At 40.4% G+C, this 27,803-nt stretch overlaps 2 protein-coding genes and 1 long non-coding RNA gene across 3 annotated transcripts; 2 read left to right on the forward strand and 1 right to left on the reverse strand.

Annotated features, from left to right (window-relative positions):
* The first annotated feature begins 6 nt into the window (after positions 1 to 6).
* Positions 7 to 1,095, forward strand: LOC146382992 (uncharacterized). Its single transcript, XR_014800710.1, has 2 exons — positions 7 to 237; positions 852 to 1,095. It is a non-coding gene; the product is annotated as an uncharacterized LOC146382992 (long non-coding RNA).
* Positions 1,096 to 2,008: 913 nt separating this feature from the next.
* On the reverse strand, positions 2,009 to 8,037 carry slc25a44a (solute carrier family 25 member 44a). Its single transcript, XM_084934036.1, has 4 exons — positions 7,533 to 8,037; positions 4,794 to 5,489; positions 4,466 to 4,593; positions 2,009 to 3,667 (listed from the first exon to the last, which is right to left on the reverse strand). The coding sequence occupies exons 2-4, from the start codon at positions 5,425 to 5,427 to the stop codon at positions 3,476 to 3,478; spliced, it is 954 nt and encodes a 317-aa protein (XP_084790162.1). The 5' UTR covers positions 5,428 to 5,489; positions 7,533 to 8,037; the 3' UTR covers positions 2,009 to 3,475.
* Positions 8,038 to 10,470: 2,433 nt separating this feature from the next.
* Positions 10,471 to 27,726, forward strand: ireb2 (iron-responsive element binding protein 2). Its single transcript, XM_084934050.1, has 22 exons — positions 10,471 to 10,557; positions 14,128 to 14,214; positions 14,493 to 14,658; positions 14,917 to 15,054; positions 15,204 to 15,440; positions 15,756 to 15,825; positions 15,978 to 16,161; positions 17,660 to 17,799; positions 18,343 to 18,514; positions 18,614 to 18,714; positions 19,821 to 19,937; positions 20,051 to 20,210; positions 21,063 to 21,198; positions 22,510 to 22,594; positions 22,675 to 22,831; positions 23,093 to 23,217; positions 23,512 to 23,616; positions 23,716 to 23,858; positions 24,772 to 24,919; positions 25,173 to 25,295; positions 25,444 to 25,629; positions 25,875 to 27,726. The coding sequence occupies exons 1-22, from the start codon at positions 10,533 to 10,535 to the stop codon at positions 25,983 to 25,985; spliced, it is 2,916 nt and encodes a 971-aa protein (XP_084790176.1). The 5' UTR covers positions 10,471 to 10,532; the 3' UTR covers positions 25,986 to 27,726.
* The last annotated feature ends 77 nt before the right edge of the window (positions 27,727 to 27,803 follow it).

Below are 27,803 nucleotides of genomic sequence, written 5' to 3' on the forward strand. Positions count from 1 at the left end.
GTCTGTTTCCTCATTCTGCTTTCTCATGCTTCGCTCTCCTCGTGTGAAACTTTAGTCAGTGAAAGCTGTTTTTCAGTTTCCAGCTCACAATGCCGAGTCAAACTGAGCTGGCCAAGATGAAATCTGAAAGATCTTCTAATTTCTCCCCCCCTTTTCAGCTCGTCTGACAAGAGTGTGAAGGTGTGGGACGCCGGCTCCAGAGCATGCATCAACACATTCTTCGACCATCAAGACCAGGTGACTCTGCGTTTTTTCCTTTAACGTGTTAACAATCAAATTCAAAGTAAGAAAATCCTGTTACTGTCAGTTAAATCAATATGCCTGGTGTCATCCAGCGGCCCGTCACATGACCTCTGTCTGATGGTTGAGCTGAGGGGAAAACCAATAAGCCTGGCTGTCATTAGATCTCTGGTTGACGCCTGTGGGCAGTTTGATCTGTTTTCCAACAAAGCCTTTAATAAAATAGCACGTGTCCTCAGGGACGACATCAGAGGCAGCTGCCATTATTGTTTTTGTGACGGCAAAACCAGAAAATCTACAGGGACATTTTGCAGCCAATTAACTGCTCAGCTTCACTTTGTTCTCTGCTTAGACATTTGTCTTTTTAATCTGTTTGCTCTCTTCTGATTCATATCTGCCTTCTCCACTGCTCAGTTAGGGTCAGGCTGCATTTTTTAGATATTTTTAAAGCTTGCGTACACACACATGCACTTCAGCTTAAAAACGGTTAGAAATACTGAAGTAGTGTTAAATTATAGTATAGTATACAGGGCTGTTGTGGTGTGTGTTGTCATACATATGCAGTGAAGGTGCTCAGAGCTGCCCGTTTTGATCAATCCTCCTCTCCACAGGTGTGGAGTGTAAAGTACAACAGCACCGGCTCAAAGATCATCTCAGCTGGGGACGACCGTGCCATCCACATCTACGACTGTCCCATGTGACGAGACACATCCAGGCTGAGAGAGGACCTCCACAGCTATCAACTCAAATCATTTATAGAAATTGATAATGAAGGGAGGGAGGGATTAAAGCTGTAAATGTGATGGACTGTTTTGCACCGGCCGAGTGCGGTCAAATAAAAGGGTTGTTTTTGTATTTTGGCGTTCATCGCATTTCTTTCAGAACGGAGTGCTCTCTGTCATGAATCAATTTCATGGCAGTGTCCGATTTGATGTGATATTTTTATTCATATGTGAAACCAGAATTTTGAAACGGAAAATAGGTGTTAACAGTGCAACTGATGACCATAAACAATCCATCGATAGATTATACATAAAAGATGACATCACCTTATTTGTTAGTCAAATCCAGTTGTGAAGCCTTGAGCTGAGCATTTTCTTCTTTCATCGTCTCAGGGCATTTGAAACCAACTGCAACACTGCAGTCAGTTCAGAAAGGACTTGTAAATCACGATATAGGTATACCTAAAGAATAACCTGCTTTTATTGTTCTTTTTGACAAAAACGTACAAAATTGTTGTGTTCAGTAAGGCTTGAAAGAGGCGATTAAGACCATGAACTTAAGTATTAGCTCCCAAACAGCTTCTGTTTTCTCACCCAGGAGCTACATCCACCTTTTAGATATCCTTTACTTAAAATAGTATATATAGATAAAATTCTACTCTTTATGATGAAATAAAACTTTTTTTCATTCATTCAATTCCATTATTCATGTAGGAAATTTACTCATTGCTCAGTGAGTTTGGCAGCTTCATGTCAAAATCGTTGCTTTTGTTAAACTACCAAAGTGACAATCAGCAGACTTTTGTCAGCTCCCCAGTTCTGCTGCTGGTTGCTCACTGAAATTAGTGGATGAACTCTATGCTTCATGGACCATCATTCATCTTGATCCTTTATCCTGCAGCTCTGACGTCACAGAACCTTCTGGCAAAGGCAAAAAGGAACGCACGTTTGGATGGAAAGCCGACAGAAGGGTATAAAGCTCCCTCTAGTGGGAGATTGTGATTGTGTACTACAACCACAAAACAACACTGAGCCTCACCAGCCACTCCGGTGAATCCAAGTCCTTTATTACTTTTCACCAAATGTCCACAGGTACTCAAAGTTTTTTTTTTACTATTCATATTTGGCAGGTAGAAGGTAAATCTCTTCCATACAGGTAAAAGTCCACTTTATGTGCTTTTGTGATACTGAAGGACATGTTGAGTCCACTTATTCACAGGAACACCATATTTACACTGAAAAACAATGTTTGCAAATGCTGAAAGAGTTTATTAAAAAAAAAAAAAAATAAGATAAGGGTACACAGTATCAGGTGTCGCTGAGATGTGGAGTTTTTTGGGCAGTAGTTAAGTCAATTCAAAACATTGCAGCTTTAACCGGAGCATCACAGCTTACCTCACACTCATTAAATGACCCGTGAACTCTGAAGGCATTTACATAGTTTAGTTTTTATTTGCTGGTGTGGTGCCAATGCCTTTACTGAGTGCTCTCATTTACCCAACAGCAAAATACCACCTTCTGTAACTGCACAGCAGCAGATTTGTTCCGTATAAATCACATACAGGATTACCACAAAGAAACTACCAGATTTCCATCTCTAATGTTGGTCTAAAGCTCACCTCACACCCACTTTTTCTTCCTAGAGTCAACCTACAAGAAACCAAAAGAAGCAGAAACTCTTTTCACCTTCCTGATTGGCCCAATCAACATAAACACGCATAAAATTCACAATGAAACCTGCACGACTGACTCCACAGACCGCCGGCACATAAATGTCAGCTTACTGAAAGGAGTTAAAAGTAAGCTGCACATAATTATAATAGGCCAGGTTTCAGAAGGACCTCTAGACATAAATATAACTGTAACAAAACACTGAGCACATTATAGTTTGGGAATTCTAGCCTGAATTTCCACTCTTGTGTATAATCTAATGACATTTGCATGTCATTTAGGCTTAAACTCTAGAGAGATCCTTTACACTGTTGTTGTTACTGGAATGCGCTCTGGTTACAAGCTCTCTTACGCTTTTTAGTAGAGAAACTAGGCCATTTGTCTCCAGACTTTGGCACGCTGAAATCCCCCAGCAGAAATATATTTGTTTTGTTGAGCAGCTCAGTTTTAAAATATGAAATCAGCCAACATACTCCAGCTAAGGAACAAGTAAAAACCCTGATTTTTCTGCATATGTAATCATAAAAAACAAAGACAGGCCATATAGGAGCAATCGAATGTAGCATTTTCACGTTTCAGTGGATTTTCTAAAAGTAACCATGATTTCCTTTTTGAAAAAGAGAGTTTAGTTTTGGCAGAAATATTGGTTTCACTTGTAACTTTACATTCCGCAGCAGCAAACAGAAAAAAAGACAAGATAAGAAAAGCTGTAGTTCCCTGGCATACCTACAGACAAACATCGACATGTGCGCTTTTAAAATGACACGGCTCCATGTGGCGCCTGTTGAAATCTCTGAGCTGTTGGCTGCTGCGAGGCGGACCTGCGTCCCTCCCGTCTGTTATCACCAGTGTCTGGACTCGATCAGGTCAGCTCGCAGGCTCAGTCTCTTCAGAGTCTCGTATCCGACCACAATGAGCACTGACGTGGGCGTGGAGGAAATGACGCGGGCAGACAGCCCCTTGGTCAGCCCGTACGCCCCCTCCTCCACCAGCAGCTGCTTGAATGTCCCAATAACAGACGTTCGTCCCTCCACCTTAAACAGACAGGACACATCACCTTTGCTAAGTGCAAATAAAACTTATCGTGAGGTTTAAACTCACCAAAACATTATTAATGCCTAATTTATGTTTGCTGCTGCAGTATAAACTGTGTCAGAATTAGTGATTTATCAGTACAGGAGCTCACAGACTCCCAGACTATACAGAGGAACATGCTTTAACAGCTTTCTGGAGAAAACTGTGAAACAAGACGCAAAGAAATTTCAGAGATTTTGTCTCAGAGTAGAGCTGCTGCTCCTTCATATTAAAAGAAGCCAGTTGAGGTGGTTTGGGCATCTAACTAGGAAGCATAAGGATGCCTCCTAGTGAGGTGCTTCAGGCATGTCCATAGAGAAATGAAGTTCTACATAGAGTTTGCTGACAAGTTCAAACAAAAATGTGTCACACAAAATCTTTATGTTAGTCTGGTCCACATTGAACACTCAACCAGTCACCCCATAATGTTTACTAGTCTTTGTAGCATTTAGTAGAGAAAAATTAAGGATTCTGGTTACATATTTATCATACTACTTCTTCTCTCACTACTAGAAAAACTCAGTTTGGTCACTCACTCACTGTGCACCATTTCCACATAGCCTCAGGCATTACAAAGACCATGCACTAATGAGCTGGCAGCGTGAAATCCATTTTATTTGGATCACACTTAAATGCATATTTGTGTTCTCGCATACAGCTCTGGGAGGTAATGTCTTGAAAAGCTCATGGATGCAGAGGACCTGTGAAACAGCTTTTAGCTTTAGTGTCACGCACAGCTGTGGGTTATCTCAGTTTACCTGGACTCTTGCACGAACAACATCCATGGGGTTGGTGATAGTAGAGGCGGTTACTGCTGCCATCGGTCCTGCAACAGCCTGCAGAATCAGGTGGGGGCACTCACTTGGTGCTAATAGGGATAACTGCTCTGGGAACACAAAAGATACAAAGTAAACAGCGTAAGGCCAAAGCGGTTCATATCCACAGGTTTTCCTGATCCAACTATTGAAGCTGCGATCTTCATTAGCAGCTTCCTGCCCACTGAAGACATCCTTCTGACTCTCTTGTATGGTTTCGTTTTTATTTTGCATACTGAGTATTTTACATGATGCTTAAAAAGTGACCTACCTGCATAAAAATGATAAAAAGGCCACCAGAGTGCACTGTTCGGGATGTACGTGAGCAGCGATGCCACGTAGCCCCGGTAAAATCCTCTGAAGCCATCGGCAGAAAATATCTGCACTGTAATGTCACGGCTCTGTCCGAAACTCAGTTTGTGCTTCGTGGTTGCAAGACCCACTTTGGGTTTGGCCTTGAAGCGTGTCAGGTGCTCCCCTTGTCCTTGCATCATCAGATGCTGTGACACTATGTCTATGGGCACAGTGATGGTCTGAGCCACCAGGGACGCCATCCCTCCTGCCACCACAGACTTCACTGTGTTGCTGGGCGAGTACTGGTTCACATACTTGCGCACCAACTCGTAGGTGGTGATGTAACCCTGTCCCGCGATCAGGGTTAGCGTGTTGACCATGAAGCCACGATAAAGGCCGCGCACACCCTCCGTTCGGAGAATCTTGCAGAAGGCATCGAAGGTCCCTGAGTAGAGGCTCTTCCCCTTCTGTACTTGCAGGCGGGTGCGGATGACGCTGGCTGGGTAGACGGTGGCCCTGGTGGTCAAGGTCATGAAGACACCCAGGGAGTAGAACTTCCTCTTGTCCAGGTCCTCCCATTCGATAATCTGGATTGCACCTTTCTGCTGCATGGTGCCGGCCTGGGCAGCGACGCACCACTAAAGCTGCAGATCAGCACTGATCACCATCCTGCCTGCAAGAACCAGAACCACTCACCATTAAAAGTCCTGCAGTCAGATAAGAACACACGTATTTGTTCATTCAGAATTTAGACCCCAGATTACTGATAGGAGACATAACCATTTCCTCACAATTTCATGGGAAAAAAACCAAAAAGTAGCAAACGCTGCAACTGCATTTTGGGACGTTACTTTTAGTGTGACTGTTTCATACACTTCCACTGAAAATCAACTGAGAAGAGCTCGAACAAGTGAATATCGGGTACTTTTTCCTTTAAAAGGAGACCTATTCTACTTTTAGCCACATGCCTCTGGCTGTGAAAGCAGCTATCCCACTGACATGCTGTTCTAACCTTTCACCTCCAACAGGCAACCAATCAGAAGAGTTCCAAAATAAAAATACTGGCAGATGCCAGTGCAACCCCTCAGCCTCCTGGCAGATGCATCTATGTACATTTTTCTTGAGTTTTGTGTTCACGAGATTTTCAGAAAATTTGACATCTGACCTTGACCTAGAAATTGAGGTCACCAGTATTCGAACCCCACCAAGATGTTTACTACGTGCAGCTATAATATTTAAATCCTTTTTTCTTGAGTTATTATGTTCATAAAGTTGGGTGTTCACGCCCCCCAACTGGCAGGGTGAACACAGTACCCCCCCCCCCCCCCACACACACACACACACACACACAAACAAAAGGTTGTTCACAGTTCACAGGTGATTTCCTTTAAAAAATAAAATGCTGACTTTTAATGCTCTGGGAGTTTTCTTCTATCATCTTATTGTCGCATGCTGCAGTTTCTTTTTTGTATTATAAGTGAGCAAGCTACACAAAAGAAGTGAGCGCACCAGAACATAAATGTCAGTAAATCAAAACTATATCATTTAATCCCTGCAAAGCCTGAACCATTGAAATAATTGCCAGAGAGTTCTTTTTTTTCTTTTTTTAAACTGGAAGGCTTCTGACAAATTTAAAAAAAATAATAATAAAAAATGTAAAACAATTTACATATGAGTTCTAATTTACACAGTCTTACACAACTTGTGTAAGCTGCACAATCTTACACAATCTAGCTCTGGGGGCGGGGGGGTAGTTGCTTCAGAGCAGAGGTTTTTCCACAGACTTTTCGGTGATAGCTGATTAAGTGTAAAAGGGAAAACAAAAAACACTGTAAATCACACCTATTTGGATGCCATCCAAGGAAAAAAATAACAACAACAAGACTCAAACCTGCAGTAACATAATGCCATTTTGTCAGATAAGACCAAGAGTAATCTCTTTCACTCAGTAACAAAAGATGAAGCAACTTTTTCCATTGAAAACTTTGATGGGACCTAAATTCTCATCATAGATAAACTCAACTCCTTTTGAAGCTTACATAAGAGAGAGTTGTCTACAGCAGCAGTGTAATTACTCTGAGGTGACAGTTATTTTTTTATTTATGTTTATTTAATATCAACTTTACTTGTTGTTGCACATCAGCAAACAAATCTAAAATTTAAACATGCAAATTTTTTGGCAAAATGACTAATTTATTATCATCTGGGCAGGTCACATTAAACTAAAATTTTCAGCAGACACATACAAAATCGAAACAAATAAACAAACACAACCCAGACAAGACACAAATTAATCACATATATTACAGTATCCAAGTCTGACACTAAGAAAAACAAATGGTGCCCACCCCTGTTCTGGTGCAACCTCTCAGAAAGAAAAACGTGGGAACGCCCCTGTACATAGCGTCGCTTTTCTGTTATGTGACGGGGGGAGGGGGGTAGTTAAACTAAATAGACCTATTTGCGCCATGTACACTAAGACCTAACACGACCTTACGTCCACAACAAGAGTCGCAGCACTGCCCTGTGTGAACGTCTAATCTAACTTTAACTCCTTCAAAAAGGCTGGTCGAGAAAAGCGGAAGCACGTGCAAAGGCAGTGTGCACTTGCAGTTTGTTAGCTAGCAAACAACGCTACTGATTCCATGCTGTGCGAATTCGTCCTTTTTAAAGAAACAAGGATTAAACATAATCACCCACAAACACACCAACTAACCTTGCAGGCGGTCACGAAGCTCCTCTTCCGTTGCCACTGCTGCAAACCTGAGTTGTTTTCTTAAACTCGCACGGCCTGCTCTGCTACAAGAAGGGTCATGTCTTCCGTCCATCAGTGCTGCGAACAAATGTCCTCAAACGTGATAGGTCATGACCTGTGTTCTTCCGCAAACCGTTCTTACAAATCTGCTTAAACCTCTGCAAAAGAAATCAGGGGACGGAGAGTTGTTTGCTCTTTCAGGTGACCCCTATAGCTGGTATGTTTACGTAGTTACCTGCTTGTACGACGATGATGGTGCCTTTAGGTCTTGAAAAAAGCGTTAGAATTCCAACAAATCACACACAACCAATGAGAAAATTTTAATAATGTAGAAGTTTTTACTCAATCAAAATGAATCCATAAACGTGGTTTATTGTTTGTTTGTTGTGTTTACCGGTGGCAGTCTATAAATGCACAATAAAGTTCTCACCTGTAACTGACAGTTAAAACTTTATTCTTGCATAGTCCGAGGCGCATTGAAGGTCGCAGGCACAGAGACGGTGGCGCTATACTGTCACGTGGGGCCTGTGCTTTTTAAAGTCACAGTGACTCATATTAGTGCTTCTGTGTGCACAAATGAATTCCTCATTAGTTCATGTATATAAACTAACTATGAAATACATTTTGAATTATTCCTGTTGGACATATGGGACATTTTTTCTTTGTTTTAAGCCGTCGCAAATCCCACCTAATTTAGAGCACAATTGATATATTTCACAAATATATTGGTATCAGTTTATGTTGTATAATTTGCTCCAGTGTGAAAAAAGCTCGAGGTTTTCAACGAACTGTTTAATAAGTATGACCTCAGCCCAACGGAAGACCCAGTTGGGATAATCTTGAAATATTAAACAAATCAAATGACAGGGCCTTTTTTTAAAAAAAAAAAGGTAAAATGCTTCAGAATATAGATAGAAATAAAATGAGTGTGTTACCTTGGATGTTAAAATTATTGTTTTTATTAGAAACCACTATTTGGGTGTCAGTAAGCTATTAGATAATGAAAATTCCCCAGTCGATACATATTAAGGCAGTCTGCCAATCATAAGCTAATTCACCCTTAATTTTTACACTGCAATTACAATATTATATTATAATATTATTACAATATTTACAAAATGAATCATTACGTGCTAATTTACACAAACACTACTTATAAAAGATTCATCCAACCGTTATTCAACAATCATCCAGTTTAAGATCGGTGGGGGTGCGACCTATCGCAGCTCACTGTAAAACAGTCACAGTAATATATATTTTGGATGTTTCTTTGTTTTTTTCTATAGTATATAAACATGTCATCAAATAAAGGTTTGTCTGACATCTAACAACTGCACATGCATGGGATTAAAAAAATGATGCCATAAAATATTTATAGTGTATGCTCTTACTGACCCTGACTTACTGAGCTGGAATCAGTGGCTGAGGCAGGTAAGAGCATCTCAACTTTTAGAATATTTACAGTATGCGATGCTCCTGATACATTTAAGATAATTTGGAAAGACTTTATGGACCATGTTAAAACGTGCACAAACAGCCACACCTTACTCACACACACTCCCTATATTGAAATTTATTAAATAATAACTTTATGGCCTTCACCTCTGTCTTAGCTGCTGATCATAATAAGATTAGAATATGGTTAACAAGATTCTTGTTTATGTCCGCATATAAGTAAATCAGTCAGGCATTGTTTATTCCAGACTGATGGTGGATAGGAAGAAAATCACATAAAATACAATAAAGAAGATAACAAATAAAATACACCCAAATTACTGTTGTCTCAGTGAAGACTGATAACATGCAGGGACAAACTTTATATCTGTTAAGCTCACAGTGATTACATTCTCAGAAGGGCCAAGCTTGGAGTTATATTTATCATGACATTTCTTGATAAGCTTTAAATATACTGGCTTCAGCAGTATAACATCTCTGAGCCACCTTAGTCTCTTCAACAACAATCTCATGGTGTCATTATGTGTTACATGAAGTTTTCTTAAGCTTGTAGTTCATACACAGGTGTTCTGTGTACAGTATGCTCTAAATAAAGAGATCTTCACTATATCTGTTCAGCTTGTGCATGTGTTATCCAACATTGCTAATAAATATCAGCATCATCCTAATTTACATGTAATAAGAGCTCCAGTATAACTGCTCTCATTACAGACATTCATTTTGAGTTTTATTTTGTTTTTAATTGGATGCCACTATTTGGGAGCTAATAAAATTAGCAGATATTACAATGAAACAACTAACATTGAGGTAATTACTTGTTTATGTTTCAGGTTTTCTAAAATGTTATGTTTAAATTTGCACATGATGCAACTAATTATGACATAATTTACACAACAGTTTAATTGGTAAACACCATTCACCAAATATATATTACGGATGTTTTCTTTGAATTACTCTACAAGCAGATGTATTAGTTATCACTGCATGGGTGAAAAACGATGTTCTTGTTAACAACCCTCACTTAATAAGCTATACAATATGTTTTATAAATGTTGATATAACTCAAAAACCACTATGTTGTAGCTTAAAAGACTGTGTGAAACCTGTCTGTTCAGTGCTTACATTAACACAAGTCGTTCGTATGTTGAAAGTTTTCTAAAATTACGGTTAAAGTTTGCAAATGAGACCTCATTGATTATGTGCAAATTTGCAAAAGGATCTCATTGAAAAACACTGAAAAACAGTGAACTAAATATATATTTTGAATGCTTGCTTCTCACTTGTCTGTAAGACATGCTATGGAAGAAAAATAGCACAACATTTTAAAAATGACCAGTGTATGAGATTAAAACAAACAAACAAACAATAAGATTTTGCTGTAAAAATGTTTTAATTTTGTCAGTAGTCGACCGATGGGCGTGGCCATAGATCTCTGTGATCTGATTGGTCGGCTCCGTGCTGCCTGCTCAGTAGTGAGAACGAGTCGTGTTGATTTCAGAAGTCATCATGGCGCACACTTCCCCAGTCAAAGGTAAAGGGATTTCTTCTCTAACCTTCCGTTAGAGTTGATATCTGATCCACCGTTTAGCCTAAGACACACGTACCGCTTTTATAAACACGTCCATGTACTGAAAACTGCTGTCGTTAGCTTTTTAAGATTATATTCAGTGTACGCGGCGTCACACTGTCAGAGACATAAAAGCTAACGTTAGCTTGCTCGTTGATGCTCAGTGTACAACTAAACAGGGAAATTAGCTCATACCGCAAACCAGTGTTGTCTTTCTCTTCTTCCCGTTTTGTAACAGTTGTAGCGTGCACTATATAACAGTAGAGTTTGTGTGAAGTACCTTGCATTTTCTTATCGCTTTAAGATGTTCACCCGGTAGAGCGATAAGTAGTTGGTTAGGGAAGTGTGTGCTTCACGATAAGAGGCAGCGTTAGCAGCCTGTTAGCATTGAAGCCGTCTTGCTCTGCTTGTCATCAAGAGGCATGCAAAGGTGACATAATGTACGGAGACATTATTGTTATGTCGTTAGTAATTAACATTAGCATCAAAATAATATCGTTACAAAGTGTGATTTCACGGTATATTATCAGTGCGAGCTCTTTGGCTGAGATCTTTTGAAAACGGCTTTATAAATACAATACGATACAATGCAGTGACACCGACCGGCAAACACCCCCTATGGAAAAAAATAACAATTAAAAACAACAACAACAAAAAAAGATCCAGACGATGATTTAGCTTGGGCTGATTTTGCACTAATTCTGTAGTCTGCGTAGCAGTAATATATTTCTTTCAGGAAGCCCGCTGCTTTTATCGGTGGATACAAGTCTCCAAAAGGATCTGTCTCCACTTCTCAGGATTTCATAATGAGCCAGTGTTTGAGTTTAATAGTCTGTAATATGTTCTTTGTGTTTTCCATCCTCACAGTTTTTGCATACAGTTTGTAAGAGGTGAGAATACCTGCTGGGCCTGAAAAGTGAAGCTACTTTGACCTGCTCCAGTAATCACATGGGGTTGGGGTCCGCATATTTGATATGGCTTATTGTTTTTTACACCGGATGCCCTTCCTGATGCAAGCCCTCCAAGGGATTTGTGTCTGCTCTTGGGCTCGACCCAGGGATCTTTCATTTGTTAGAGGAATTTTAGAGGTTAAGAACTGAACTGGTGCATAAAAAGAAAAATAAACTGTGATGAAAATGATAGATATAGCACAGATGTTCCAATCATTTGGGTTTCATATTTAGACATATTTTCATTTAATTCCTTACGCTGGAGTTGGAGATGGCCATCCGTTGTTCTTGTGTTAGTATTTTAGTATCTGCATGGATAAAACTGAGCTAAGTTACGTCTTGTTTGTTTGCTGCAACAGGAGCAATTGGATGCATTTAGAGGAAATATTGCAGATAAGGCAAATAAGAAACCCCCAGTATGCCACTGATGTATGTAAACAGATTTGTAGGATTTCACTGAATGGTTTTATATGTGTTTATTTACATTTAATTTTAAAATAAGTGCGGGGCCTTTTACTCCTTTTAGGATTCCTTAAATATACTCTTTGAATTTAGGAATCAACTTCTACAAGGGAGTCTTTATGTTAAAGGTGGATCGTTTTGAGGTAGTTCTGCTGTGTTGAATAACTGTTTTTTTTTTTTGTTTTTTTTGTTTTTTAAAAAGAATGTTGCTTTCAAAGTTAGGAACCTGAGCGTTAAAGTTACAGCATGATGTCCTGTTGAGCGACCACTGAGCAATCCTCTGCCAAGAATGCTCTCTGTGTAGAGGTTTACCACTCATTCAGCTTAATCTTTTCACAAATTCAATCAATATTTAACAGGTAAATCCTGATTGGACAGCCCTCAAGATTTTGATCGCAACCTGTCATGTCATGAAGTGCAAATGGGCTTATTCTTAGTTTAGGTTCAGCTAACTACATTCTACAGGGGTCATTTTTACTATGCTTAAAGACGAGAAAAAAAGTATTGAAACTAAATGTATATCGTCTGCTTCTCTTTTTCTGTACTGCATTTTCATGTAGTTCATTTGTAGCATGCATTCTGTGGCTTTTCAGTCAGAAACTAACCAAGAAACGTATGTAAAATATCACTTCACGCATGGGTGTAAAACATATAGCTAGAGGGCAAGAACCAGCCTTCCAAAGGGACCAGTCTGACCCACTGGATCCACTTTCTAAAGTATGACACCAGGAAGCTTAGTGTTGTAAGTTGTTAAAAATTGATTAAAGCACTTTTATAGCCATGACCTTTTATACCACATTAAAGGTAGATGGTTAAACCAAAGAGCTGTGCTCACATGTTTTATTTCTCATGACAGTAGACTGGCAGCATATGGAAAACCCAAGACACGTTTTTCAAATTGCACCTACTGCTCTAAAGACACATCAGGCCGGTTGTTCATGGTTCATTAAATGGGAACATTTTGAGGCTGCATTTCTTTACTCTAAACATTGTATGTAAAGAATTTGACACCTCTGATCTAAAGTGAAGTTTGAATACACAGCTACTGATTGTGAATGGCCTGGTTCTTTTGAAGCCCTTTTCAATTCGAGCACTCAAAGCACTTTATACCACACTCATTTACTTAGATGAACACGTTGGAGAGAATTCAGTATTAGTATGTTGCACAATGTTGCAATTGGTATGCTACAGCCCCTCGCCTAATGACCACTAATATCACATGACATGTAAAAACACAATTGTAAGCCTCCTGCCAGTCAGGTGCCTTAATTCTTTTCCTCATAAAGATGACCTCCCCTGTACTCTTAATGATGATTTTTGACAGTATATGTCAATAAAGTTGTGGTCTGACAACCATTCAATAAGTTCCAGGTTTTTACAAGGGTAGCCCAAGTAAGCAGTGTAGGTACACATTACTCCAACTACTGCGCACACAGTCACAAACAGTCATTTTGTTCTAGAAACAGGTCTGATGTCCAGAGAGGAAAGAGTGTGTCCTTGTCCTTAAATAACTCATCATATAAATGCGCAGATGCGTATTGGTTAAAAAGTGGGCTTGAAAGAAAGAAAACAATAGTGGAGATGACCGTTAAGTGGGGAAGCATAGGAAAAAACAAGATCAAAAAAGCAGCACAAGAAGCACAGACAATGGCTTCAGTGGAGAATTTTCATTGTTTGTAACACTTCACTTTTTTTGGTTCCCATGCCGGCAGGAGCTAAGCTAAGGGGCCGAGAAACAATAGTAGCCAACAAACTAGTTTTTCAACATATTTTTCACGCAGCCCCTTTGATGAGTTTGCAGCTCAAACATGTTGATGATGGTCATCAAAGCTCTGCATGGGACTGTTCTTCAACCTTAGTGGTCCCTTAAGTACTCTAAAGCCTAACCTGATCAAAGTATTAGATGTAATTTTCTAAGTTAAAAAAACGAACTAAAACTAACTGAAACTATTGTTTAGATAAAAATCAATTTTCTTGCCTTCATAACATGGGGTTAGAGCAGATGGAGTACTTCATGTGAGTCAGCAGGTAGTTAAGTTTACTTGACTATTTGTATATTTCTCAGGCATCAGAGTTTTATTTTCATGAGTGTATTTTTATTTCTTTTCCTTTCTTGCTGCAGAGCACCCGTACAGCCATCTAATCGACACACTGAAAGATGGCCAGATCAAGTTCTTCAATCCATACAAATTAAACGATCCCCGATATGGTGAGTTCAGGCCCTCTGACTGAAATGTTTTTACAGGATATGATGTTTTTAAAGACACTGCAAACTCTTTTGTGTCTCAGGATAGTTGTGTAAGGTAAAAGGATTGTCTTGAAGTAACACTTAAGAGGCATCGGTGTGTTGGCGCTTTCATTTGTCAACAAATTCTCAGCGCACATCTTGACAGTTAACAGTTATCTAACAGGGGCGGTTAATAAAGTGTTAGGCCTAATTACCCACTCTTTGCTGTGGGAAATAACTGTTTTGTTTGCTCTGTGCAGACAAGCTGCCTCTATCCATCCGTGTCTTACTGGAGGCAGCAATTCGTAACTGTGATGGCTTTTACACAAAACAAGAAGATGTCCAGAACATCTTGCACTGGCAGCAGGAGCAGAATAAAGCCGAGGTGCCATTTTCTCCCGCTCGGGTCCTCCTGCAGGACTTTACGTGAGTTTCACAGGGATTTCTTTGCATCAGCGCTGTGGTCTGTGTGTTGGGAAAACATGAGATGAAATCAGTTTATCTTCAGTTGGAGAAAGCAGAATGGATAGATGAGTGATAAGATGTGGGTGACGCAGGTGACCCACCAGCAATTAGCTTATCAGATCCTTTGTCATCTTTCTTTGTTTTCTGCCATAAACAAGTATATATATATATGTGTGTGTGTGTGTGTCTATATACATTTCCATTTATGTCCTTTTACAGTGGTATTCCTGCAATGGTGGACCTGACAGCCATGAGAGACGCTGTGGCCAAACATGGTGTGGATCCTAGCCTGGTCAATCCTAAATGCCCTACAGACCTCATAGTAGATCACTCATTACAGATTGATTATAGCAAATGGTATGTTTGTGTTTATATTAACCGTTTTTGTGAATGTGAATTCTCTGTTGATTATCATTTAAAGTCAGATTGGTAAAAATATATTCTCGCCATAATTGTGCTGCTTTGCCTCATGAATTTAATGTTTCTTTTTACATTTTTACTCACAGTGCCATACAAAATGCTCCCAACCCTGGTGGAGGGGAGGGTCCAAGCCAGGGGCCCTCTCGCTCAGTACACTCCAGGCCTCCGTCCAGAGGGGGCGCACAGTGTGGAGGCCAGCGGGGCTCCTGCAGTAAAGTGGCCTCCAGCGACCCCCCAGCCTCCCCAGGTGGATCTCCAGCCTCTGTCCAACAGATTGAGAATACACCTCTCCTCTGCCCTTTCCACCTGCAGCCCGTCTCTGAGTAAGTTTTAAAGGATGCTGGGGGGAGGGGCTAATATGCACCATGAGGATGATTAAATGAAAACAGCAGATGAATACAGTAACTGAGCTGTTGTGCAGTTATGTTTATGTGTTGATAATACATTAGATCAGATGATTTTACTGGCTGAGGAAATTGTGCAGCCTTTGAAATTCTCGCAGATGTGGCGTTTCTGTTTGCAAAATGACCTGAAGAGCATGAGAACATCTGATTATCATGAGTTGACATACGTCAGTAGAAGTTGAATTCCCCCTTTCGCATGTTTGCTGATGACTTATATTCCTTTTTTTTCTGCAGAGTTGAAACAGCTTTGAGAAATCAGGAAATGGAACTGATCAGAAACAAAGAGAGGCTTCAGTTCTTTAAGGTAAAACAAGAAAAATGACCGCTGCTGCTGCAGTCTTTATATGATTTGTAGTTTTTATAACCGAGTAAAAAAGAAGTCACAGTTATGGGTTATGTAGCGAAACAATTTTTAAATGAATGAATGCTAAAATTTTTGATACTGTTCCCAAACAGTGGTGTTCAAAAGCATTTAAGAATGTGAACGTGGTTCCTCCGGATGTTGGTGCAGTCCACCAGTTGAACTTGGAGTATCTGTCCAGAGTGGTGCAAGTCAGCGACGGTTTCATCTACCCTGACAGTGTGGTGGGAACCGACTCTCACACCACCATGATTAATGGCTTGGGCATCCTTGGCTGGGGTAAGAGATTTTCCAATATTTTGACAGTTGTTGGCATTTTGTGAACATGAGAAAATGCTCAGTGGCTGTAATGTACACCTGTGTTTGAATAGCTATTCTGAGAAATGAGAGGAGGCGATAAAGAGACACAAATAAGTCACATACTAAAAGGGCAGCAAATACAAAAAACGGATTATGTCCTAGACGGTAACTTTGCAATGCAAACTTCTCTGCTTCTAAATTTACACTCTAGATAAAAACAAAATGGGACACTGATATGAATACAGATGTATTACAGATATATCCACCACAGAGGATAAGTGGTGCATCAGTATGCAGTACATGTAGGGAATTCAAACAGAAGGTAGTTATGACATTTTAGAAAATCCTGGAATAATGGGTAAATTAAGCACTGTGAAATGATTCTTGGAGAAATTGTGGGGCACATTGCCTTAAACCAAACATATTTTTGGAGGATGTATTTAAGGCACTTAAACAATTCCTTGGTCAGAAATCTGTGGAAGTTTTGACTTAAATAATACAACATTTTCTAGGGATAATGTAACAATTAATGACACCACTTACATGGTTTAAACCTGATCCTTCACCGTGTAATATTTTGGCTGAGAAAGCCCATGGAGACTCTCACTTAGAGAAATGATTAATGAATAATATAAAGATAATAAATTATATAAAGATTAGGTTTTGCAAGCAGGTCAAAGTGGTATGATGTTGTAATCGTAGCCATGCGCCGATGGGAGGGTAAAGTTCTCCAGCTGATGATGCACTGATTTACATAAAACAGAAGCAGTTAGTTCATTTAGGTAATGACCAGCATACTAATGAAAGCAGCACAAATTAGCAGGTCAAAAATGAGCAGATGCATTAAGGGATATAGCAACATGCTAACCTAAATAATCAAGTGTAAGTGTGTGTTTTTATGCATGCACTGTGTTTTAGAAACATTACGACGTTTCAGATTAAAAAAAAGTTGAACGTTGTCTGTAAGGAACTGCTGAAGACTGTGTGATCTGACTGTTTAGGAGGATTTTGAGGAGTGCTGCTTTATTCTAGACTGTTCCACCGTGTAAACTTTAAATCTTCTCAAATCTCAGTTGACAGTTGTGCAGAAGAAGAAGACAAAATATTTTCTGTCAGATTGTGATCCATATGCACAGAAAGAAATTATTAATGTACCATGTATGTAAACTAGGATTCAGACAATAACACTTAAAAAACAAAAGTTGTTCTATGTGTGTGCACTGCTGAGAAAAGACATGCAGAGACGTATTCAATGTGGAACAATTTTTGTAACTAAATGTAGTTACAAATGTAACTAAAAACACTAAAAGAACATCCATATCCACACTTTTCACTCACAATATTGACACTGCGCCCTTATAGGAAATATTGACCGGAGCTTTTTAACATCAGAAGAGTTTTTTTCGCTGGTGCAGACAGAAAGTGAAATAAAAACCAAGATAAAAACTCTACAATTTTTACCATATTTCTCTCTCAGGAGTCGGGGGAATTGAGTCTGAAGCCATAATGCTGGGCCAACCAATATCTCTGACTCTCCCTCAAGTAGTGGGCTGTAAGCTGGTGGGCTCCATTAACCCGTTGACCACATCCATAGACATCGTCCTCGGTATCACAAAGGTCAGTCTTCTCCTATGTTTCTTTATGTGTTGAGAGAGCAGAGCTGTGGTATGAGGATGCACCGATCTGATGCTTGGATCACCTATAACTCTGACCCTGACTCACAAAGCAAGGTCGACCTTCAATGGCAACAGGCCAATCAGATTTGATTATATATAAATAGTAATGAAATAAAATATGATATGAAATTCATTTTTTACTTTATCTAATTTACTAAATAAAAATGGTGTATTCTTTTATTTGTTTTATGAAGCAAGAGGGTGATATTTAGGTGCCACCTGACATTGAGATACAGCATGAGAAACACAATCAGTATAACACTGCTATTGGTCAGTACTTTGTAAGGCAAGAATATGTTTCGACACTGGTTTGGTGCATATTTACTTTGTAAGAGGCAGGTGTTTGTAAAAGTGTAATTTTATCATTGTAAACTATAGAAATCAACGAAAAAACTGAAGGATGATTCTGTTGTATAAAAGTCATCTTGTTTCTTTATGTGTAATTATTTCTTGTGCTTTCTTTTTCTAAATTTTTTTTGTCCAGCACTTACGGCAGGCCGGGATCGCTGGGAAGTTCGTTGAGTTTTTTGGACCTGGAGTCTCCCAGCTGTCAGTCCCCGACCGAACCACCATTGCCAACATGTGCCCAGAGTACAATGCTACTGTCAGCTTCTTCCCTGTCGACCAAGTCACACTCAAGCACTTTAAAAAGACGAGTGAGTTAGTCACAGCTTCTGTTTATTTTTATTATTTACTGTTTATTTTATTTTATTTTTTAGTTTCCCAGGCCAACATGTAATTTTACACCATTCCAGATTTTACCCAGGAAAAACTTGAATTGTTGGAGTGTTACATGAAGGCTGTAAAACTTTTCCGAAGCTATGATGACCCTTCAGAAGACCCCCAGTACTCTGAGGTAATTTGTCCAAGATGTGATCTCTAAAAGTCTCTATTGAAAAGTGCAGACTTTTAGAGATTTAATTTTCTTAATAATTTTACAGTACATTGCCAAAGGTTGAAATAATGAGGTCATTGTTTTTGCAAATGATCCTTGTGAGCCAAAAACTCAGTTTCAGACCACCACTGTATTCTCCAACTGGTTGGCAAGTTGCTAGGTGAAGTTGGTCGCAAAGAGGTATGTTGTGCTGCACTGAAAACCTCCTTGGGATTGCTTTGGTAGTTAGCAGTTTGCCATGGTTGACCATAGTCTGAAGGAAAGACGCCAAATTGTCTGCAAACACTTGCCGACCACTGGCCGAGCATCAGTGGAACTGTGAAACGTGCCCCACACACTGGAAACAGAGAATGTCCGCCTCCAAAGTTAAAGCTGCGCCTTTTGAAACATGTTGGTTGTGCCAATAAGGCACAACTTTTGCTTGAAAGGTAAACGGGTTCGATTTCCACGTTTACTTCACCTTTTCAGGTTTCATTACTCAGCAAATAGTTGGCCAGTGTTTAGCAGAGAAGTCTGCTTCATCCATGAAAACTATGGGGAACAGCTGCAGTCTAGCAGAGACCACAGTAATCACAGGGAACCTCAGGGAACCACTTGCCAACCAGTTGGGGAACAAATGGAGCCTTCAAGGCCTGTGTCACCGAGGCCTAATATGATTGTTTTAGGAACATAATTTTGACTGTTGGCACAGAAGCCCCACCCACGCTTTAGCCAGCCAATCAGAAGATGGCTGGCTAGAGGAAGAGGAACTAAAACTGGTTGTTTTAGACAGTGGGTAATTCAAGGGGCAAGATATATTTGTAGTTGAAAAAGTATGAAAAGTAAAACTGTGAATCATTTAAAGTTAATTAAGTTGAGGCCAAGAATACAAATGTGGAGATATGTGATTTTGAATTAAAAGTAATAGATTGTGGTGTTCTGTTGATATGAATATGTTTTTATGAAGTTAAAAAATGTAGTAATGACACTCTGACAAGCCCTATAGAAGCTATGTTTGCAAATAGCACCCTAGGGGTCAGAAGTAGAGGTCATAATGAAAGAAATTACAGCTACTGATCTTTGTGCAGGTGATTGAGTTCAACCTGAGCTCCATGGTGCCCTATGTGAGTGGACCGAAGAGGCCGCAGGACAGAGTGGCTGTCAGCAGTATGAAAGAAGACTTTCAGAGTTGTCTTGATGAGAAGGTAAGATGCAAAAACTAAACAATATAACTTTCAAGTTAACTCTTGTGTATTTTGGTTTTCAGTTAAGCTGCAGGATTTGCAGTGTAATTATATTTTCTTTGGTTTATCTTTAGGTGGGTTTTAAAGGCTTCCACATCGCTAAGGAGAAGCAGGAGATCCGTGTTCCTTTCTTGCATGGTGGTCAGGAGTACCAGCTGTCCCATGGCTCAGTGGTCATCGCTGCTGTCATCAGCTGTACTAACAACTGCAATCCATCTGTTATGTTGACTGCAGGTAAAGGACTGACTCAAAGAAAGAGCCAGAAAAAGTGCATTTTCCCCTCAATTCTAACATAAAAGCTCTAAAGCTTGGAGCTATTGGTATCATTTTTTTAGGGGATATCAAAGTGTCACATCACAATGTCATAGCAGCATGATGTGTTTACTTTTCCTTGTGAACACAACAAGACAAGCCCAGACATGTTCTGACAACAAGAGCCTGGTGACAGTCTCTAATGATATTTAGTAAAAATGGAGCTACTTCAGCCCTCTAAGAGAGCACCATGCTTTGCAAATAGAAAGAGCTAACAGTGGATGGAAATTACTGAAGCGGTTAGATGGTGGAAGCGCAGCTCATTAGAAAGTTTGATGCAAGATGCAACATCACAGAAAATAAGTCTCTTTTATTACGTGAGAATATTGTGCAGCTCCTGATGAGTTACAAGGTTAGTTAATGTTAAACTAAAGTGTTAAACAGTAATTTTACACTTCATTATTAATGTTTTATAACTTCTAGGGAAACAATGGCTACTTTTGTGGTTACATTTAACTTTTGTTGTGTCACTGTCGCTGCTGCTGACACTTTATTTTAATAGAGTCACACTTTGAATTAGGTGGTGTGTCATCACTCATGCAAGCTCAGTGGAAGATACCTTCGTTTATTTAAATGTATAAATCCTGCTGCCTGCAAGCATCAACAAAATGTTGTTCATTATTTTATATTGATATGAATATTATTATTGTAAATTTCTTGAAATAATTTTTAAGCTGTATTGCACACCCATATCAGCATCATGTTGCCTGTTTTCACTGGCACTCTTTTACAGTCTGCAGCACTGCATAACGTAGAGTTATTTGTGATTGACAGGGCTTCTGGCCAGAAAGGCTGTAGAGGCCGGGCTTCTCGTCAAGCCTTATATTCGGACCAGCCTGGCTCCCGGAAGCGGCATGGTCACGCACTACCTCAATGCCAGTGGAGTCCTGCCTTACTTTAATAAGCTGGGGTAAGTGTATGTACACAGCAAGAACACAGACAGACACAAATATCTCTTTAGCACCAAGGCAATAACCTGGAATAAACAGGTATTTGCAGGTCTGAGGAGGGATGACCTGTAACTGAACACTTAAATACTGCCCAGCTAGTAGTAAACACATAATAAAGTGGTTTGAGTCCTCCAGGAGAGTAGAAAAGCGCTGTATAGGAATCAGTCTATTTAAATGGTTAAAAGTGTATTTCCACAAAAACTTAAAGTTTTTGTGTATGTATGTATTGTGTGAAGTTAGTCTAATATCTTATGTAAAGCACTTTGTTTTGTCTAGTTAAAAAGAAATGTAAACATGAAGCCTCAGTCACACAAGCCTAAATGCTGGCTGGCAACTGATTGGCGAGTGGTTGCTAAAGTTTGCTGGATATCACTGGGTGAACCAGCAGTCTCCGTTTCCAGTCTACGCTGCAGTTTGTCAAGTTTCACTACCATTTGGCAGTTGTTATCGTCCATGCAAACTACAGAGAACCTGGTAGTACAGAGGAACCTACAGAGAACAAAGCAATCATAAGGAGGTTTTTGGTGAAGCACAGTTTGTAGTTTTCTGGGTGTGGCTAAGGTTATCAGCACTAGCACCAGCAGGCCTCTTTCCTTTCAGATCAATGTGGTTGCAAATTGCTTCATTTGAGCGGTTCTATACCAGGTTACTGAAATAAACCTACATACTAATGTGGATTTGTTTGACTGTTGTTCACGTTGCTTGTGTGAGAGAGAGCGGTGCTGTGGGCCGGGCTCTGTAACATCTTAGATGAGTAGTTTAACTGCCGTTTTTATGTAAATAAAATATGAATAACTAAATGAACTGATCTTGTCTGTTGCCGACTGCTGCAGGGTATAGCAACATTTAATCTAGCCGGGGTGTTTTGCACCCATCCAGAGTTTATAAAATTGGGTTCACCATGAAAGCATAAGGATAAGCTTCTAAAAGGCATGTTACTGTCACAACACAACCTTTAACAAATCTGCCCAAAATTACTGTTTTAAGAGCCAAACAATACATCAACTTTACCGAAAGCCCTTCATAAATGTATTTATGACTTTATGTTCATTTTAAGTTCTTGCATTAATGTTCATGACCAGATAGCTGCATGGTTTAGAAGTAATAAGTTTGGAGCTTTGTCAGCATTGTGATCTAAACCAGTAAAAACTTTGAGCTTGTGTTAATTACTACCTGTTTGATGCAAGGTTTGTGTGCTAAGGTGGTGACGCAAAAGACGCCGGAATGATTCATATCCTTTAAACAGACCTGTGTTGTCGTTTCCATGACAGGTTTGAGGTGATTGGTTATGGCTGTGCCACATGTGTGGGGAACACGGCGCCATTGCCAGAAGCTGTCGTGGATGCAATCAAACAGGTAGGATCCTCATCGGGCTGAAAGGAGCTGCTGCTGATGCTGTTAGAGCAGTCAGAGCTTCATGATCTCTTTTGTTCCAGGGTGATCTGGTGGCCTGCGGCGTGCTGTCTGGCAACAGGCATTTTGAAGGGCGACTGTGCGACTGTGTGCGTGCCAATTACTTGGCGTCTCCTCCCCTGGTGGTGGCTTATGCTATTGCAGGCACTGTGGGAGTCGACTTTGAGAAGGAGCCTTTAGGTAAGAAATGCGCTCTATTAAAGGGTTTTACCTCAGAGCTGAGGATCGTCAGAGGATTTGGCAGATTACACTGAAGGGGCATGTTGTGATTCTATGTTTTGTATAAGCCAAAGAAAACCTTTATTGCTAGAAATATTAAACAAAAAGCATAAAAAAGACATCCTGAGGTCTCGTGTTTGTATTTACATTATTTCATTTTCTCAATACAACTTGAGAAATTCTTAAATAAATTCTTACAAATTTGGTTTCTTGTTTGAGTAGGTTTGACATCCGATGGGAAAGAGGTGTATCTGCGAGATATCTGGCCGTCCAGAGAGGAGGTCCAACAGATTGAAGAGGACACAGTATTCTCCTCCATCTTTAAGGATCTAAGGGGAAGGATGGAGGTCAGGATATGAGCTTTATTACTTTTCTTCAACTTCTAATGCAGTTGCTGCATAGCATGAGCAGCAGTACGGTGCTCCTTCTGTCTGTCTGCACATTTGGAAACAATGCACATAAAAAAATGCTTTTATTCAGTAGTTTGAACAGATCTGAAGTAGAACATTTCCTTGTGTTTTCGATCTGAGACAGAGAGTGTGGAAACTGATTGATCCTGAATTGCTAAAAGCGTGATACGGATGACTGGAAAACATTCTTTGCTTTTTCTTTTTTTAATGTGGTTTCTTTCTGTCTTTCAGAAAGGGAACACATTTTGGAAAAATGTTGAATGTTCAGACTCTCTTCTTTTCCCCTGGGATCACAAGTCCACATATATCCGATCACCGTCTTTCTTCAGCAAGCTGGTAAGCGCTCTGTGCTGCACATCCTTTGACTGTATGTGGACCTTAGAGGAGATGTTTTTACTTCCCTAGTGTTAAATGTTTGAATGCTTCCGTTTTCAGAGTAAAGAGGTGCCTCCTCCTCAGTCAATAGAAAACGCACATGCCTTACTGTTCCTTGGGGACAAAGTGACCACGGACCACATTTCACCAGCGGGCAGCATTGCAAGGGTCAGCGCTGCTGCCAAGTACCTAATGAGTAAACGGTCAGTTTCAGCCTTCAGCACTTGTGGACACATACACTTAAATCTTTCAAGGCAGCTTCAGTTGGACAGCTTTGTAATCAACCAACGTCAGGTTTTCAAAGATGATGGCAATGGTTAAAACTTGGGTTTAAATGTTTGACGCTCTAAATGAGAACATTTCAGCACATATTTAAAATCCAAAGGAATAAGTGGTGCAAAGGGATTTGTAGTTAAGTTATCTGCTTCATGGTCTGATCGTCCCCCTGTGACATCATCCATGACTCGTGGCATCGCCGCCGTCACAGAGCAGCAGAGGAGGTTAGCGTGCATCTGTTTGTGTTAGCACTATCCATCCTCCACAACACACAAACGTAAAACACAAGTTTATTTCTCACCTAACTGTGTGGAGATGCAAAATGAAACTATAGTGAGGCAGATTTGATTTATTGGTCTGGTGATAATAACAGTTTAATGCATCAGTGAGGAAATGAACTAAAAATCAGCTCAGCTGGCGAGCCGTCACCATTATTGAATCAACCATAGGAGTATGGAGGGAAATCCAGGGTTTCTTTCAGCAGAGTTCATACATTATGAACCTCGAGCATTTAGAATTTAAAGTAATGTTTGCAGAGACGATCAAATGAAATCCATCAAGAAAAGCAAGTCTTGTAAACCTGAATTATGGTGAGATCTTTTTCACTTTGAAAATTGAAAGATAATTCAACTTGTTTCAATTTTATTTCTATAGCATAAAATCACAGCAACAGTCACCTCAAGGTGTTTTTTATTGTAAGAAAACGATTCTACAGTAACAAAGAGAGAACCCCAACAATCAAGACAAACCTCTGAGCAAGCAGTTGGCAACAGTAGGAAGGAAAAACTCCCTTTTAACCTGATATTGACTAATATTGTTGACTTTGAATTTGTTCCTCAGACTGACACCGCGAGAATTTAATTCATATGGCGCTCGCAGAGGGAATGACGCCGTGATGACCAGAGGCACGTTTGCCAGCATCAAGCTCCAAAATCGATTCATCGGAAAACCAGGCCCGAAGACTTTGCACATTCCATCAGGCCAGACAGTAAGAGCAACACAACCTCAATGGTTTCCTTTTAACTTTTGACAAATATTGGGCTGTTTTGGTTTTGCTGATGTACTCACTCGTGCTGCATGAGCTGGCTGTTACCCCGGGCGGGTCTGTGACCTTTGGGTGGCTGCATCTGTGTGTCTAGCACTGCTGATTGCTGCAGGCTCAAGCCAGACTCGGCACTGTGTTGTTTCTGCTGTGTCAGAGCAGCTACAGATAACTGCTCTCTCTTCCTGTGTCTGCTCAGCTGGATGTCTTCGAGGCAGCTGATCGCTATCAGAGAGACGGCATTCCCCTCATCATCCTGGCAGGCAAAGATTACGGCTCTGGAAACTCCAGGGACTGGGTGGCCAAAGGACCGTACCTGCTGGTAAACAAGCTGCAGTTTTTATAGTTGTAATTTAGCAGAGTTTACACTACAGTAGGTTGACCCACTGTGGAATTTGGAAATGGCCGTGCATGTTCAGCAAACTGTGTTCCACTGTGTTTCTACTTCCTTGCTTTCGTTGTGGTTGCAGGGGGTGCGTGCGGTGATTGCTGAAAGCTTTGAGAAGCTGCACAGGAACCAGCTGGTAGGAATGGGGATCATGCCGCTCCAGTTCCTGTCAGGCCAGAACGCTGACTCACTGGAGCTAAGTGGGAAGGAAAGATTCAACATCACCCTGCCGGAGAGCCTGAGTCCAGGGCAGGAGCTTACCGTCAAGGTATGCAACACTTGCTGCATTTTAGCCTCTGCAAAGCCAAAGTTATTTTTAAGCTCTAAACTAAATGATGAAACATGTCAGTGACAAATGTGCTAAAATCCTGATTAGAAAAATGTTATTTTAATTCTTAGTCTCACTTTATGTGTTTGTCCACAAATTAGTCCCTCTCTGCAGTTTACCAGTCATGTTCGGGTCTCCTTGCTGAGTGGTGAAGTGAAACGTGTGTTTCGTGTTTTCTGTTGCAGACCAGCCAAGGAAAGTCCTTCTCCGTCACCGCCCTGTTTGACAGCGACACAGACGTTATCTTGTTCCAACACGGAGGGCTCCTCAGATACGTTGCTCGGACTTTGCTCTGAAAGAACAGAAGCCCTTGGCATTTAATGTCTTCATCATGGACGAGAAAAGCTCATAGAGCTGGATTAGCGTCTGCAGACTTTAGCGGAACGTCAGTTTTAAGACCCCTGCAGCTTCTAAATCACTACACACGGCTGTTTCAGCATTTAAAAGGGCACCCTTTCTCCTCAGAAGATCATCCAGGCTCGAGAAAAAATGGTGACTGTCACTCAGTAAGGAGATTGTATCCTAGACTAACTGCTGAACATAGTTTTTGGTGTTTTATCATGCTGAAAGGACTTTTTTTGTTTCGACACGGTGATCCGCCAAGAAGAAATTGATCCTCCTTCATTTAACTTAAAAAAAAGAAGAAGAATTTGGCCAAAGGCTGAGATGGTGGTAGGTACGATGGCATGAATACTTTGTTTTTAGAGCGTAGTACTGCTCTTTCACCCCCCAAACAACAACAAAAACCATCCAAGTTGAATTTTATGAATTTCAGAAATTTGCAGAATTGATGTCACTTCCCCGTTTTCAGTGCTGTTAAGATTTTGCTAATCAAACCTGTTGCAGAAAGTACACTTGCCTCACTTTTAATTGTGGAAAAATGTGACATTTCTTCTTTTTGCTGTTACTGGTCTTTTCCCTTCATAAAGATGGCTTGTATTACAACTGACAGTGCTCGGCATCACATTAAAGGTTAATTAAAACACCCTTTCAGCATTACCAGGTAAGCTCTTTGCTCTGTTTCCACTCTTGCTGCTAAGCTAAGCGAAATGACTGCTGGCCAGAGCCCGAAGCTTAATTTAAAGAACTGTGTTGAATCCCCTTAGAGCGACTTTTACAGTGAAGACAGTGATTTATAAACAGTTTTTGCTCAAAAAAGGTGCTGCAAAACATATCTGGGCCTTATAATGAAGGAGACACTGCTTAGTAAAAATGAGCTTTTCTGAAAAGAATTAGGGGAACACTTACATCACACACTCAGTCAGGGTATTGTTGGCTGAAACATGGAGGTCTGTGCAACTCTCCAGGGATAAACTTTCCCTGACAATCACTGACCTGCTGTCAGACCAGTCATGCTGGATGATGGTTTAGGCACAGCTTCTCCAGACTCTGCCACGTGTGCTCAGGATGAAGCTTGCTGTCATCTGCAAAGAGAATAAGGTGCCAGAAACTTCCTGTTTCTGGTCAAGCTACGCATTTCTGGGCAGAGAGTACTGGTCCCACTAAAGCCATCCTCATGGAGTCTGACAGTTGGGACACCTGAGTAGTCTGATGGAGGTCATTTTTTTTGGGCTCTGGCAGCGCTTGTCCTGTTCCTCCTTGCATAAAGGAGCAGATAGCAGCCCTGATCTTGTATGAAGGACCTTCTACAACCCTGTCCAGCTCTCGTAGAGTAACCCTCCTGGTATCTCCTCCACACTCTTGAGACTGTGCTGGGACAGCAAACTTTCTAGCATTGGAACGTTTAGATGTGACATGGTGGAGGAGCTGGACTACCTGTGCAACCTGAATGGGCCGCAGGTACCGTCTGATAGGTCACCAACAAAAAGCAAAATTAGAGAAAAGTCAATCAGGAGGTATAAAGAGACCTCCAACCTGTGTTTTGTCATCTCTCCAATGAACCTGTTGGTCTTTGCTCCCTAACAGAAGTGACTGATAATCGTAAAGTTTGCCTGACTTTGTGTTGTAATGTATTGATCAAGTGTTCCCTTCATTTTTTTTTGAGCAGTGTAATTAAAACTTCACCATGTTTGACTACTCTGCAGTGAGACGTTCATCATTATTTGGCACTTAACTTTTTCATTTGTGTAAAATTAATATTAATCACCGAGGCA

Source organism: Perissodus microlepis, chromosome 7 (assembly GCF_051167445.1).
Source record: "Perissodus microlepis isolate ML-2025 ecotype Zambia chromosome 7, ASM5116744v1, whole genome shotgun sequence".
Lineage (NCBI taxonomy): Eukaryota > Metazoa > Chordata > Actinopteri > Cichliformes > Cichlidae > Perissodus > Perissodus microlepis.